Genomic DNA, 16,106 nt, shown 5'->3' on the forward strand with positions numbered 1-16,106 from the left:
TAAACTTTAGAACAATTGAGTCTTTTTAATTTCTTCCCAGTATGAGGCAAAAACTTTAAAAATTCTTGTATTGTGAGGTTTTAACATTTCTGTATCGCTTTCTTTCTTATTATGATACCGTTTTGCTTTTCTCAAAAGGTTTTGATGTAAAACATTAGTGAAATAGAAATTGAAACTTATGGCCAAGAAAAAAACAAAGTTATAAACATGCTTACTATGTTGACAGATTTTTTTCTGATAAACCGTAGGTTTTGTTCTGGGTTTTCTTTCTTCTCTGACCAAAATAAATCATGATGAGCTTCTGTAAGAGAAAAGAATGACATTTTTCTTGGTGCTTAATTTTGGAAAAAAAAATTAATGTGGAGTTTTATAGAACTCAAACTGATGTAATAGGCAGTGGCCGCACTTACATTTTACAGTAAAGGCAGAAGCAGACTTCATACAGCTATTTCTTATATCGACCTGTCATAAAAGCTGAGACTATAACATTGTAATGCAGTTCAGGGAAAGCTGTTTTACGAGGGACTGTATGATAATGCGGTCCAAGTTATGGAGACCTCTTGTGATTTAGCTTCCTCTAAAGAGAGGACTCCAGCCATCCAGTTGAGTGGATGAATAGCTCTTTCTTTACCAACATTTCCCAGACATCTGCCTGGAGGCTTTAGAGTCACTTGGGGGAGCTAATAATATGAAAATTCCTGGGTCCACACCCTGGCTCTGAAGCTCTGGACCAGGGCCCGTGGAATTTGTTGTTTTAAAAACTTCCTCAGGTGATTCTGATATATGACCAGGTTTGGAAACGACTCATAGAACATTTCCCTGAATATCACTTAAGTCATTTGGCCTTTTTATATGACCTGGATATTAAGAGGGTTATAGAATTTGATTTGTACTCCTTGTGCACCTAGAGTGAAAACATTGCCCAACAAAGGGAGCCAACTTTTAAGTGAGTTATTAACCAAAAAGAAGTGCCCTGCCAGGAATGTTTGGGTTTCTGGAATTATGCCTAAGGAGAGACGATTGGAGGGCTGGTGGGAAGCAGTCAAGAGAAGATGAAGGAAACATGAGGCCACTGAATTCAAATATTTGAAGAGATTGTCCTTTAAACAGACAGCAAAAAGGACCTTGAGGAAAACTATCCAAGCAGTTCATTCAAGAGAGAAAATGAAGCTGGAAGTAATAGAGATGAATAAGAAAGATCAATTCCGAGAGACCTTTCCAAGGAAATACCCATAGGCCTGAATGAACTATTGGCCATTACTATGATGGGGGGGTCACAGTAGTATCAAGGTTGTGAACTCAGTAATGGAAAGATTCCGCCAGCTGTTATTTAGAAATTGGGAGGTGTTCAAATTTGAAATGAGGAGAAATATTGAATTCAGTATTTTAGTCTGTTCTCGTGATATTTTTTTTTGAGGGGGGGAGATGGTTTAGGTAGATAAAGCAAAAGGCCATGTAGATACTTGTAGGTGAAGTACGGAGGTGACCATTTAGGAACTGTCAGGTTTGTAGAAACCACAAGAATGCAGTTCCGTCAGGTCAAGGGGGAAAGCAGAGGGCTTGAAGAATGCACACGCTTGTCAGTGAGGAGTAAGAAATCCTGTTTGCTGGATTATTTTTCCAAATGCCATGCCATTTATCAACATTTTCCTAAACCTGTATGTATTTACATCAGTTAGAGTGATGGGAATGAAAAAGTTATTGACAAAATTGGTGTCCTTTCTCATTCTAAATGCAAAAAAAAAAAAAAAATTAAGACAAGAAGCAATCATTCAGATATTGAAGTTGCCATCAAAGTATCAAATGATACTTTCATATTTTGTTTCATATTTTGTCATAATTTAGGTGAAATAGGCATTGTGGCCTCTTGATGAAATAAGGAAATATTCATTCACAATAGAAAATGAATAAAGTACATTTCTTATATGGCATATTATTACTCATAAATAATAGTCCCTTTATAACACATTTTCACGTCTGATTGGCTCCACTTTCTTTTTAAAATTCTAGGCAGGTGAATTAGTTGAGGACGTAGTTACAATTAATTTAAAGTTATGTCTGGAATATTTCATTAATGCTTTTTCAAGTTTCATTTTCCTGTTTTATTTTATCTATTTAAAATTCACTTAAATTCCACCAAGGAACTCTTATGGACCTGTCAGTAGATATTTACTTAGCTGTCTGGTTCCAGATGAGGGAGGGGAATGAATACGTCCTGGAGAAAAGGTCCACGTAGGTACATAATATGCCTTAAAATCATTATTCAAAGATCTGTGGTTTTGTGACAGAAATATAAGGCAGAGAACTCACTTGTCAAAAAACGAAAAAGCCCTGGCAATAATCTTTACAAATACCATCCATTCCCCTCTACTGGCAAATTGCATTCTTTACCCTGAACATTTAGACTGTAGACAACCATTATCTGACAACTATCTATTACTTTTGTACAGCAGTGACATGTGGCAAGGTTAGTGCTTAAAAATATGAAATACTCAATTGTGTGGCTCTTGCTAAAACCTGAATGACAATGAAATCATTTATTTGTTCAAAACAGAGTACTTCCCAGGTATCAGTCTTTAGTATTATTTGATTTTAAAACAATGAATTATGCTTCTAAGAAGAAATTGTGGTATTTCAGAAATAAATCGATAACTTAGGCAGCATTATTAATTTTTTAAGTCACAGAGCACCAAGCAGGGTACATGACAATTGACCAGATGACCTAAGTAAAGGCATGTGGGATTTCTTATCACAGCTCCCGACCCACAGTAGACACTCAAGACATTTTAGCTGATATTATTAGCTTTATATTCCTTTTTTGTTGTTGTGTGGCTTTTTATATCTAAAAATATTTACATTTGTTGACCTCATCTTGTTTTGCTGAATTGCTTTTTTAAATTCATCAAGACCATTCTAAGTTAGTTAGCTTTCTATATTCCTCGTCAATATTCCTCTTTAATTTGGTGGTTATTGCTGACTGAACAAATAGCCTCTTATATCGTACTCATTCAAGTCAGTAATCGTTCCTTAAGATGAAGAGGATGGGACAGAGCCAGAAGTTTAGACCAGTGGGTCTCAATTGTGAGGCACTCGCCAATTAGCTATGAAGGAGGCTGGAAAGATTTGCTAATGAAAATTGTACTGAAGTTTGTTGACAATTTCCTCATTAAAATAACATGTTAGTTTCAAGATTATCCCTGTAATATTATCATTCTCACTTTCAGGCCAGTATCTTTTCTTTGTGGGAAAAGAAATGGATGGGGGTTTCCTTTGTGCCAAGTGGAGCCCTGGGAGATGTGTTACAGACAGGGGCGCCGTCTGCGTTGGATCCGGAAGAATCCACTGTTGAATTCACTGTTCTCCACTATGTGTCCTCCCTTAAGAGAAAATTAGATCTTTCGTTTTTCTGATGTTCTCTCCCACATGAGGTGTTTGTGGTTTTTTGCCTTTTTTAACTCCAAGCCTAAAAGACATAAAGTCTACAGGGTGGGCTTCACATAGTTCACGTGTAGCTCAAATAAACATGGATCAGTGAGAGGAAGAAAGAGGGTTAGACAGAGTTAGAAGCAGAGCAGCCAGGCCTCCTGGTCCAGTAGCTGGAGAGCCTGCAAAGACCACAGGCAGCTTCACGAGGAACATCTTCCTTCTTAAGGCCCGAGGAGGGGCATGGGGGAAAGGATGGCTCAGTGAGTCCACGTGACCACAGGGCCGCGAGGTGATCTCAGCGGGACCCCCGGGCCCCTCCCTGCCTTAGGATCCACAGTCACCAGGGCTATAGAGAAAGCCCCAGGGTAGGAGGGCCCTGGCCTCAAGCCACCTCTCATCACCGCAGGGGCTAGGAAAGCCCCCAGTGTGTTGGATTCGGGAGACTGGGGTGGGGCCCGAGAAGGTGCTTTTCTAACCGGTCCCAGTGGATGCTGAAGCCCATGCGGTGGGTCTGCGAACCACGCTTTGAGGGATGCAGCCCTGGGCCCTGATTACTGCAGGGAAACCGGAAGCACAAGATGAAGTGATAAGAGTTCATTTCATGCCCAGGCCCTATAAGCAAAACCGAAAACTGTGAACTTATTTCTGCTAGGACGCAGTGACTAGTAAAAGCCATAAATATTAGTGAAGGATAGTTGGGAGGTGAGAGTTCCTTCATATATTTCCTCCCTGAACAGGTCCAAGTTGGGAAGATGTTTTGAATAGAAGTTTCTGCCTCTAGGGGCTGAGTTAGAAATAGGAGATAGAGGTAGAGAATGATTTTCACTCTCTAAAACTTTTCCAAAATCAATTTTATGAAGCATTATTCCTGCAAGAACCTTTTTGGGCAAAAATGGAGATGGTGGTTATGGGCAAATGGAAGGTCACATTTTGGGAAGTAATTTTGTTGGAAATAATACTTGCGTGCTTCATGCCATCCTTCGCCATCCCCCCAGCAGCCTCGCTACCTCACTGCTCCTCGTTTCCTCTCTTTTTCTCTCCTTTACCTTTTCCCTTTCCGATGGCTAATCCCTCCCCTATGCTGTGACCATAAGCATAAAAAAGACCATTCTCCCCTCATCACTCCCTCATTTCTCAATTAAGCTCTTTACAACAATTGCTTACATGATTTTCTCTAACCCATTGCAATTCCACTTGAGACTTGAGAGCATGATTTCGGTATTCATCTTACTGGATGCCTCTAATAAATTTGACGGTATCACCTGCTTGCTTTCTTGGGAAATTCCAAACTTCTTTCTTACTGGATTTCTTTCTCTTTTTTTTCCTTGTGAAATGAGCAAAGGTTCTCCTTTACAGGCTTAGTGGCAGGAGGCATCTGGTACTCTAGGTTTATCAAAAGTTGTGTTGTGTTTTGCATAGTGAAATGTGTACTGGTTAGGAAATGGAAAACTGTAAATGAGAGAAAGTGTGGGGAATGGTAGCAGATATAAATCCGTAGTATGCAAATTTGAAGAATTGGTGGATGAAGAGAGCAACTGATTATGCAAACAGAAAATAGTAGCTTAGGTAAAAACAGGTTAATGGATCATGTTACCAGAATCTTGGAAACGACATTAGGACCCTGAAGGACCAACCTATTAGCATTCCAGAGAAATAAGGAATGATAAACAGTGTTGCTTTGAATAATCCAGAAGAGCAGGGGCTTGACTTTTACCTATTATTTTCTTTCTTATCTGTCTTTGAATAATCTGTTTTTCCAGAATTTAAGATCACCCATTACTCTCTGTCCTGAATTTTTATCTTGTTATCACCTTGATTTTGGACTCCTAGCCTTTCTGTCTCTTTCATGAATAACTTCCTGGTCTCTTTGAGGTAGGCTCAGCAGCCTTCATCGCTCATGGTGAAAGATGGCCAACTGGTCTCGCTTTCCTTATAATTAGGAAGCTGCTTTGCCTGTTCTCCGGGTCTTTTTTAAAATAAAAATTACTCGAGTGTAGCTTCTGAGGGTTCCCTGAATGAGGTGTCACAGGTCTTGCAGGTTTGTAATTAATGCACTTGGCTTTTCAAAATACTTACATTCACTTTCCTTCTTCTGGTGTAGAATTTTCACTGTTCCATCTTCATTTCGCGAGTACCAGTCATAATACTTAGTAGTTCACAGTGAATTGACATGAATATGAAATTTTTATGAGTTTTAAAATAATATTTTTTCAGTTTTTCTGCTTTCAGTTATTTGTGAATGAAAAGGAGATCACTTCTGGAGACTTCTTTGATAGCTATATTTGGGAAATATTATCAGTTGTACTGTATCTTTCTTGCAAATGAATCTTTTATCTTTTTTAGCTTTCTTGAGGCTTTTGCAAATAAAAATCATTTCTCTGTGAACCAGACCTCCTGTGTGGCATTTCACTTCCTATAATAATCCCATTAGTTTAAACTACGCATTACATTTGTAGTTCAGCCAGCTCAACATCCTATTCTCACCATTTTCTGCTGTTGTATTTGGAGACTCTGGTTCTATGATACTAGGATAATATTTAAAGAACACTCTGTTATGTGGCATTATATGAATGCTTTTGACAATATACCTGTATCATGAAATTAGTTATATTAGGACATAATTGAAGATATTGGACTCTTACCACAGGATTGAATTTTATTAGTTTCCATTCATCTTTTAAGGGTTAAGTTCAGGCTATGGCATGAAATGGTAGAAAGGACGTTAGTTTTTGTGACAAACCTTGATGCAAATCCTGGCTTTTCTGAATATCAACATCTGTTTCTCATTGGACAGATAATTTAACTGGTTAGATCTGCAGTTTCTTCATCTGTCAAGTGGGAAAATCGTATCCACCTTTCAGGGTCGTGCCAAGATTGAATGAGTTTTGCTGTGTACATTTTTGGCATATAATAGGTGTTAAATAGGAGTTCTCTATGTTCCCCCCTTTAGAAAAATACCAGAAGAATAAAGGGATTATTTTTCTCACTTCACTATTAAGAAATTGCCTCATATACAATTATTTCAGCAGATGTCAAATAGCATTTCACTATTTCAAAGCAATAATTTGACATTAAATAATTAGTATCTTGAGAAATACCTCATTTTTTTTTAAATTCAGAAGCATAATGAACCTTAGTCAAACCATGTAAAATCAAATTTTATGGAGTCATCCAAATCATAATACATATTGATTATAAATTATATTCTGTGAAGAAAGGACACTGGAGGGATTTGGATGTGGTGGGAGGAACAGATTGTTATAGGAAATAGGATTATCTGGATAGGGACCATCAAAAAGTGACATTTGAGCAAAGACTTGAAAGAGGTAAAGTGTTTAGGCATACCATTATTGGGAAAAGCCTTACAGATGGAAGGAAAGGAAAATGCAAAGACCCCCCCCAAGGAAAGTTCATGCCTGATGTGTTCGAGGAACAGCAGGAGATCAGTGTGCTGGAGCAGAGTGAGCAAGGGTGGAGGAGGAAGTGTAAAATAAATCCTGAGAGTTATGGGAGGCCAGATTATGTTCTGAAGACTCTGGCATTTATTCCGAGTAAACTGGGCAATCATTGCAGAGTTTTGAACAGAGGTGTCACAACCCGACTTATCTTTCAAAAGGGGCACTCTGGCTGTTGTGTTGAGAAGAGCATCTAAGAGGTAAGGGTCGATGCTGGGCAGCCAGTTAAAAGTCTGTTTTGGAAATCTGGGTAAAAGTTGGTATTGGCTTAGACCAGGGTAACAACAGAGGAGCAGGTGAGAAATGGTCAAATTTCCACAAATATTGAAAGTAGGCCCGGTCTGATGGATTGGACATAGAGTGTGAAGAGAAAACAAAAAAGGAACCAAGTCTAAAATGTTTGTCTGAACAGCTAGAGGATTGGAATTGCAATCATCGGATAAAGATGGCTGCTGGAGGGTCGGATGTGGTGAATGAAGATGAAAAGTTCCATTTTAGAGATGTTGATTTTGATAGGTCTATTAGACATCCAAAGGAAATATAGGCGAGACAGTTGGTTGTCTGGCTCTGAAATTAAGAAGAGAGGATTGGACTGGAGGTATGAATTTTGTATGCATTTTGGCAGATGCCTTGTTGAAGAGCTTGAAGCACTGAATAAGGAGGTTTAGAGACTTCTGAGGTCGTGGGCTATTTTTCCTTGTTTTTTTTTTTTCTAACCACTGATCAGCAAATCAGAAGATTATATATTTGAACGTATTTCATGTTCCTCAACCTTCTGTTATTTTAACTGGCCCAAAAGTCTGTAAGTACGTTAATATGTGCTAGTACAACACTTGTGAGGTACACGCACACACACTTTTCTCCCAATGGTTAACATTACCGTTCGGATGCAGTTGTCTGTGCTGACGATAGGAAAAACCTTTGTAAAATCAAAACAAAACAAAAAAAAACAATAAACAAAAAAAAGTATGTTTGAGAAGAGAAATTGAAAAATATTAAAACTGCACAGTAACTAGTTTCCTCACAATAGTCACGTAAGATAAAGCCACACAAAGTTCAAATTCAGATAAAGTTGCATAAAATAGTTTATTAGGGGGTGGGGGTAGTGATTTCAGGCACCAAAATGGAAACTCAATGGAGAGAAAGTAATTATGTAAATTGAGTTTTTTGAAGCCACTCAGAATTTTTAATTCATATACTCTTAAGTATCTAGAAGCACATTTACTTCCTGTTTGGAGAGATGAAAGCCTTACCATAGCCTCATCTGCAGGCTTGTGGCGATGCTAGCTTCTCCCGTGTGTACGTGCACGGAAGAGTAGAAGTGGCTGAGTGGGCAGTTGGCAGCCATTCATCGCATTGATTGCAGTCATTCATAAAACCCAGCAGGGCTGAGGGTGGAGTCAGGAGGAGCTGGCTTTGGAATACCTCGTTTGCATAAATCTTGAGTGATGCTTGAGTGATGAGGGAACGCTTGCATGCAGTTTGAAGAATATAAGTGTCCATGACTGAGAAATCCCTGAGTAATTAAGGACGTTGCAAAGAACAGGAAATCAAAACCCCTGACCTCTTAGCCCATCAACCCGTCATAATTCTGGGAAGTCAGCGTTGTGGCAGCATTTGTGGTTTTCTTATGTCTGGCTGAAGTTGTAAATCACATGTAGAGATAGACCCTTAAAGACTGTAACAGGCTGAAATATTGTGTTTCTTAAAATATGAGGGGTTTATATTATTAGAGTAAGTCCAAGGCATGGCAGATAATGGAAATTGCTCTGCCTAAACAACTTCCGCATATTAGAACTGTCAAAAACATTAAGATTTATCCTTCTGAACTGTGATAGACTGGACACAACGATTCAATTATAACTTTAAAGAAATGTTAATCCATACAGGCTAACAAAAAAATCTGTTACTTGTGAGTATATTATGTATCTTGTTCTGAGCTTGTTTTTCTTTTCTCTTTTCTTATATCTAGAAGAAAATTCAGGCAAAAGGAAGTCAAATTAGAAAACATAGGAATATTTATTACCATGGCTTAAAGAATCACCCCAAAATAATTAACAATAATTTTTTAAAATCTGAATAATTAACAATTTGAAACAAATAGTTTTTCCCTCCTCAAAACTCAGATATGCTACCCAGCTACATCACCTTTGTCCTGTGGTCAAGATATATATGTTAGCTTTGAAAAATGTTTATATTTAAATTAATTCTAAATATATATATATATATTTTTAGGATTGATCAATTTTTTTTCATTACCCAATAAAGCTTTGAAGATCAGAAATTCATATGAAGTTTATATCAGAAATTTTCTATAGCATATGCAGAAGGAACTAGTATGTCAGCTATTGTAATTTTAAACGAAAACCACTGGGTACTTGATATTAAATGGGGATGTGCTTATATAGACATGGACTTTCACTCAAGGGAAAAGATTTATTTAGAAACCCACTCATGGTACTGCCTAACACTCTACTTTTATTGGAAATAGTCACTTCCAAAGCATATCAAAGGAAAGCTTTATGAACACCTGACACTTTAGGAGAAAATGAAAGTTGCATTGGTTTCTCACAGATATAGTTCTTCAAAAATTTTTCTAAAGTTGGTGATATTTCAGATATTTTCACAAATCAGTGTATGTAGATTGCACATTTTATGTATGCTATTTTTAATTAAGCATTGCTGAAGATTTTCCAGTGCTATCATTGGGCATTGAATAAGTCAGATTAATTTGAGAGCTCAAAAACCCTGGTATATTATTTCTCCCTAACTCTCTCATGGAATGTTCTTTTAATGGTGATGCCTGAATAGCTTTCTTCCTTAAAAGTGGTGCAGAAGTAGAAAGCTTTATGGTCCCTGTGGACATTTTTGATTCGAATCTCTTGACCAATCCATTGAGAGTTAAGCATCGGCTCTTGACAGAACACCACATTTCTTTACTTTTCCCAGGAGTGAGGTGTGCTGAGGCTTTGAAATAGCGGTTTTCTTTTCTTGTCACGTTACATATTGATTTTTAAGTCTTGCTCGACTTTGTTTGGAATGAGCAGTGTGTGTGTGCACGTTTCTGTGCGTTATGTCCATGTTTCCCTGTATCATTTCTTTCAGAAGCGGAGAATTTTGCCATGTAGCTTTTAACTCTGGAAAAACAGTTTATTTGCCATTGCTTCATTGGTCACCCACTTCTGGAGTAATGTGACTGGCCTTGAATATTAGCTAAATTAGTGCAGCCAAATCTCCAAGAAGGTTCCATCAAAGTTCTTAGGAACCAGATTCATGTTTGAGCATCCTGCATTCTAAAGGGCAGTGTCATTTAGCAAGTCTAGGATGTGGGGTCTCAGCTTTATAACCAGGACTTCCCTTCTCACGTAGTGCTTGTTTCAAAGATTTTGTAGTGAAGGCACATTTGGGTCATTTAAGTATATACTCATGTGGGGGGCTTTGTGATTTCTTCCAGGGACTCTCCAGTGTTCCCTAAACCCTATTTACATGAGAGTAAGAGAATCTCCTTCTGATGTATCCCCTTTTGAGCACTGTTATTTTGTCTACCTCTACATTGTTTATTCTGTGCCTGGAGGACTTAAGACACAGAGGCATTTAACCCTCTTTTTCACTTTCTTGTGGGTATTTTCTCTCCCTATCACACCCATACACAGAAAGAAATACAGAACATTTCCCTCTAGCATTTCCTTCTCATTTAGGGTGAAGAGGAGTTTTAACACGGGGGATGTTTGGAGGCCTCTGAGATCTCTTTTTGTAAAAAAGAGAAGGGCTTTATGGTGATGAACGTGTGAAATGAAGGTCCATGTCTTTAAGTAAAATAGCCAGAGCTGCAGAAAATCCTACCCATCTTTTAATGTGACAACACAATAGCTACTCCTATTTTTAAGCTTTCAGATGTCTTAAGATAATGAAGCCAAGGCTTTCAGTAGCATTGTTGCTATGGGGGAATGCTGATGGAAGCATTTTTATTGGCACTAAAAGAAAGATCTAATACAGAGGTTAGGACAGATTTTATTTGGGTATAAATGAGCTCTTGGAGGACTGAGTCAAAAATGTCCAACTCTAAGGGCTTCTCCAGGGACCCAAGGTCAATATTGAAGGGACTTGCAAAGACTTTTCCTTTAGACTGTTTTTACAGTACCGTGTTTAATTTCCAGATGTATTCTGCCCTTTTTATAATTAATAGTGCGTTGTGCTGTCTATCATGCGCCCCAGGTGTGTTGTCAGGGACATGGCGAAGCCTGCTGCCTGCAAAACACCAAGAAATGCTGAAAACCAGCCCCACCAACCTTCACCGTGAGTATGGCATTGGTTTATTGACTGAAAATGTCGTCTCTTGCACAGACCACTAACAGATTTTTTAATTCACATTGCATGTGGGAGTAGATGCACTGGCTACTCAGGTTTGCGTGTAATGAAAAGAATACTATTAAGTTAGATAAAACTATCTGAATACAAAATTCTGTATTAACTATCTGTGTTAAGTGATGTCTCTAATGTCATATTTGAAGGATAAAACTAATTGTAGGAAAGGGACACATGTTTTAGGGCTCTAGAGTGGCAGAAATTCTGTCTTAAAGAGTCAAGGTACAGAGAAGGGAAGAAAGGGTACTGAGTGGAGACAGAAGAGTGTAAAGAAGGAAAATGCACAGATATAGGGTGCACTGTATTGTTTATAGGTAATGGATAAACTAAAAGGATGGATTATCCATCTAGCTTCATTTGTATTATTTCATCCTAAAGGGTAGATATCCATGAATAATTAAATGACCAACAGACAGGGAAAGAAGAGGAGTAGAGAAAATACTAAATGAATTCTGAGATTCAAATGTGGATTTTGATGAGATAAAATGTGAAGAGCTATACGTATCTACAAAGAGTAGCATGATATATTCAGTCTTCTGAATGGAGGAGAGAAAAATGAAATTTTTTTTAGAAATTTCTCAGCAGTGGGAGTACCCTAAGTATAACATTGCAACCAAGTAGTTACTGCTGGAGTGATAACTCCACCAAAAATCTTTAAAGGAATGTGTCCTAAGAGTGATTTCTTTAGTTATTGCAGACCTCTTTCAAGTAAAACTAAAGAGACAAAGACCCTTTAGTCTATGAGGGAAAAACTAAATATTTATAATTCTTGTGTTTTGAGTAGTTTTTTGTCAGCATTGGCAAAGGCTGAAATTAAATGCAACATTTAAATGCAGCATTTAAATGCTTATAGTTTGCATGTCATACATGGTAACAAATAAATTAAAATGTATTTTAGAATATAAAATTTTGGTAAATAAATTTTAGGAGGCCCAATGGATATGAATTTTAAACTCAATAAAGTACACATGAATATTAGATTAGATGTGTCTTCTGTATTTAATCAGTACTTTTTAATGAATAAAAAGTTTGACTATCATAAAAATTATTTGTAATTGAGAGAAGTACTCTTAATGATGTTGTCATGTTTTTTTCTATTCATGTTCTTACTATAAAACCATTTGCTCGATGATGTAACTTTCCTTATAATTCATAGAAAACTTACAATTCCTATTTTATTTCATATGTCCTAGCATTTGAAAACATTTTTATTAAAATTGGGATTCAAGAAATTTCTCGTAAAATTCCTTGAAGGATTAACACTAATTTTAAAATGTTGCAGTCTGTATATTGAGATTTGATTTTAATTGGTCCTACTTATTCCATGTCTTTTTTAAATTGGACATCATTAGATATGAAGCAACAGTTGTGTTTCTCCCGACAAGACTTCAGATAATTTTTCCCTTTATTTTGTTTTTACTCACCACAGATTTTTCATTGTAGACATCTATTATGACTTATATTGCAGCTAGTGGGAGTTTCCAGGTGTCTAACCTATTGTAGTGGCCAGGAAGAAGGAACTATTGCCTCTTTTGCTCCTCCCTTCGACAGTCCCTTTGCTCACTCTGTACATATCTTATTAAAATTGTCTGCAGTTAATTCCATATTTCTGCTATGATTGTCTAGAGAGTGGTGCTTATGAATTCAGCTCTCTATACCCACATATATTACTTTCTAAATTGATATGAAAAGGACAACAGTACATTGGGGGTTGTGGTAATTAAAGATGGGCTTTGCCTGCAGGTCATTTTTTTTTTATCTTATAAGTTACAACGTATTTGTGGGTTCAAAAATCATTTTAGAGGCTAGTGACCAGATTTTTTTTCTTTTGAATGAAATTGACAAGAACAGCAGAAAAGAAAAGAGCATCCATCCTGGATTAGGATTGTGGGATAAAATTTAAGTTTTTTTGTGTGAGAACTAAATGAAAGAAATAGAATATCCAATAAATGCTACATTTAGTTATGAGGATGCATTAATGGGTTTAATTAGGAGGGTGGCCTAGACAGATTTCCATTATATGTGAATGTGTACATATATAAAATACCATTATTAACTTTGACAAAAGTGGGAAAACTGAAAAGTGGATATGATATGGGCAGAATTAGAGATCAGCATATCAGTTAATGGACAATTTACAGTAGTCCAGAGAGAGATTCTAAGGCCTTGACCAATAGCAGTAATGGAGGGTATGGAAAGGACATATTTGAAGAGCTGCATAAGAAGTTAAAATGGGTAATGCCTGATTGTCAATTGAATATGAGTTGTAAGAGAGGAGTTTGTGGGGACTACTGTATCAATGGCTTGGTTGACTAAGAGACACCAGTGGAGATATGAAATTAAACAAACCAGTTCTGGGAGTAGATAAGTGATGATGAGTTCGGATTTTAATATAGTGATTTGTGATATCTGTGAATGATCCAAGAAAATTATTCAGAAAACTCTTCAGCAAAAAGTTGAGAATATGGGGCGGGCCGCGGTGGCTCAGCGGGCAAGAGTGCTTGCCTGCCATGCCGGAGGACCTCGGTTCGATTCCCGGCCCCAGCCCATGTAAAAAACAAATAAACAAACAAAATATAATAAAAACAAGAAAATGTTTCCCTTTCTTCCTCCCTTCCTTCCTTCCATCTTTCCTTCCTTCTCTCTGTCTTTCCTTCCCTTCCTTCCTCTCTCTTTAAAAAAAAAAAAAAAAAAGTTGAGAATATGAACCTGAACCACTCATTTTACTGGTAAATTGTGTGACATCACCAAAGGAAATATAGTTGGAAAAAAAATAAGAGAAAAGTATGTAAATACCAAAGTTTAGGAGTGGATAAAATTAGAGGAGTCTCTCAAGGCAGCTGAAAATGGTTAAAGAAGTGGGAGCCCCAGAAGCCCATTACTTTTGAAATTCAAGGGGAATGGCCAGTGGTGTCAAATGCAGCAGAAACTGAAGAAAGAATTTAAGGAATTAGAAATGTCCTTTGGATTCGGCCATATAGAGAACACTCGTGATATTTGCCTTAGTAATTTTACCATATAAATGGGTGGAGATGCTGCATGACCATAGGCTGAGGAGGAAATGAAAAGTCAGGAAGAGGTGATGGTGACTGTGCATGACTTTTTCACGAAGCTCAGCTGTGTAGGAAAAGAGATGTACAGTAGTAGGTAGATAAATGGGAAGCAGGGTGACTGTATTTGTATTGCTTGTCACATCCTATTACCTAAGTCCAGACTGATGGATACGCTTGACAATATAGTTCATATTTTTGATAACTATATATATACATACATATATAACCTATCCAAAGTTTCCCTTTCAGTTCTTAAAATACCACTCAGTCATGTTTTAAGCATGTGGCATGAGTTGTCATCACTTAATCAAGGTAATAAATATATCAGAATATTAGTGGAGTGCGATAAATTGAGCCTTTTGCCTGCTATTCCCCAGATATAAGACACAGAGATAAATGAGATAGAATTTCTTTCTTAAAGTTTCCTTCTCAGTTGGAGAGGCAGTTACGTAATCAAATAAATTATTATCACAAAGTGTTAAACTAGAAGCACGTCTAAAAACAGGGAAATGAGTGGGAGCAAGGGTAGTTCAGTAGTAGAATTCTCACCTGCCATGCAGGAAACCTGGGTTCAATTCCCAGTCTGTGCACTTCCCCCAAAACAAACTAACAAAAAACTAACAAAAATTCGACAAATGGTGCTGCAATAAGGGGATACTCATGTGGAAAAATGATGAAATGTGACCCTGCTGTACAGCATACAAAGAGGGAAAAAAAAGAGAGAAACCACTTACTCTCTTTGGGGCTGTTGTAGTCAGGAAAGGATTTACAGAGCCTGTAATAGTTAGTATGCAATTTGAAGAATGAATAATTCAGTGGGTAGGCAAGTTTGGGGTACAGCCTTCCAGAAGGAGAGACCAGTTGCCCTGAGGTCCAAACATCAGGTTGTTGTGCTGGGCTATTTTAAGTTATGTCCTAATTGCTGGAGCCTTTGTCTATGTGTATTTGTGTTTATGGTTTTCAGTTTTACTTTTAATACTGTATTTTGTTTGACGTAATGTTATTTAGTATGCAATTTGACATACTATTATGTGATTTTTATGTTTTTCAAAATAATCATGGATTTTAAAAGGCTTCTAAACTTTGTATTTACCTACTTCTCTATTATTTTTTTCCAACTCTATTTCCTTTAATGATGTCATCCAATTTACCAGTAAAGTGAGAGCTTCAGGTTCATAGTCTCAACTTTTTACTGAAGAGTTTTCTGGATAATTTTCTTGGATAATTCACAGGTATCACATTCGAAAAATCGAAAACATTGGATTTTTCACTAGTCTCAGTAATGAATGTTAGTGGGAATAGATAGAAGAGGGAGATGGTAGGGCAGATTTGAGAAAATTTTGCAGGTAGAATCATTAGAGTTTAGTTATTCATTAGAATAATGAAGCAGAAAGGGAGGGGATGATAACTTCTTTGTGTTAAAATGTGTTAAAAATCGAGAGAATTAATTTAGGCACTAAAGCAGGTTTAGATTCAGTATTAGACTTGTTTATTAGTGGCCCAAGAGATATGCAATTGAAAACATCCAGAAGATGATTGGCTATTCAGATCTCATTCTCAGGAGAGCTATCAAGGTGCAATATACTAATTTGTGAACAATTGCATTATAATAAAGACCATTGATAGCAGCACAACATTGTAAATGTGGTTAATGCCACTGAATGTAATGGTTGGGAGTGGTTGAAATGAGAAATTATTTGTTGTAATAATTACTAAAGAACCAAAGAACCAATGACAGTTAAATGTAAAACATGATTCTGGTCTGGATCTAATAACAGAAGAGGAAAGGCCAAAGGGACGTTTTTGA

At 37.1% G+C, this 16,106-nt stretch overlaps 1 protein-coding gene across 1 annotated transcript in view; it reads left to right on the top strand.

The window, feature by feature from the left end:
• The window catches only part of RIMS1 (regulating synaptic membrane exocytosis 1), a 490,334-nt gene that overhangs the window by 72,930 nt on the left and 401,298 nt on the right, over nt 1-16,106 (top strand). The window contains exon 2 of the mRNA XM_077162224.1: nt 11,097-11,177. Within this exon, the coding sequence (XP_077018339.1) occupies nt 11,097-11,177 (81 nt within the window). The remainder of the gene's footprint in view (nt 1-11,096; nt 11,178-16,106) is intronic.

Source organism: Tamandua tetradactyla, chromosome 5 (assembly GCF_023851605.1).
Source record: "Tamandua tetradactyla isolate mTamTet1 chromosome 5, mTamTet1.pri, whole genome shotgun sequence".
Classification (NCBI taxonomy): Eukaryota; Metazoa; Chordata; class Mammalia; order Pilosa; family Myrmecophagidae; genus Tamandua; species Tamandua tetradactyla.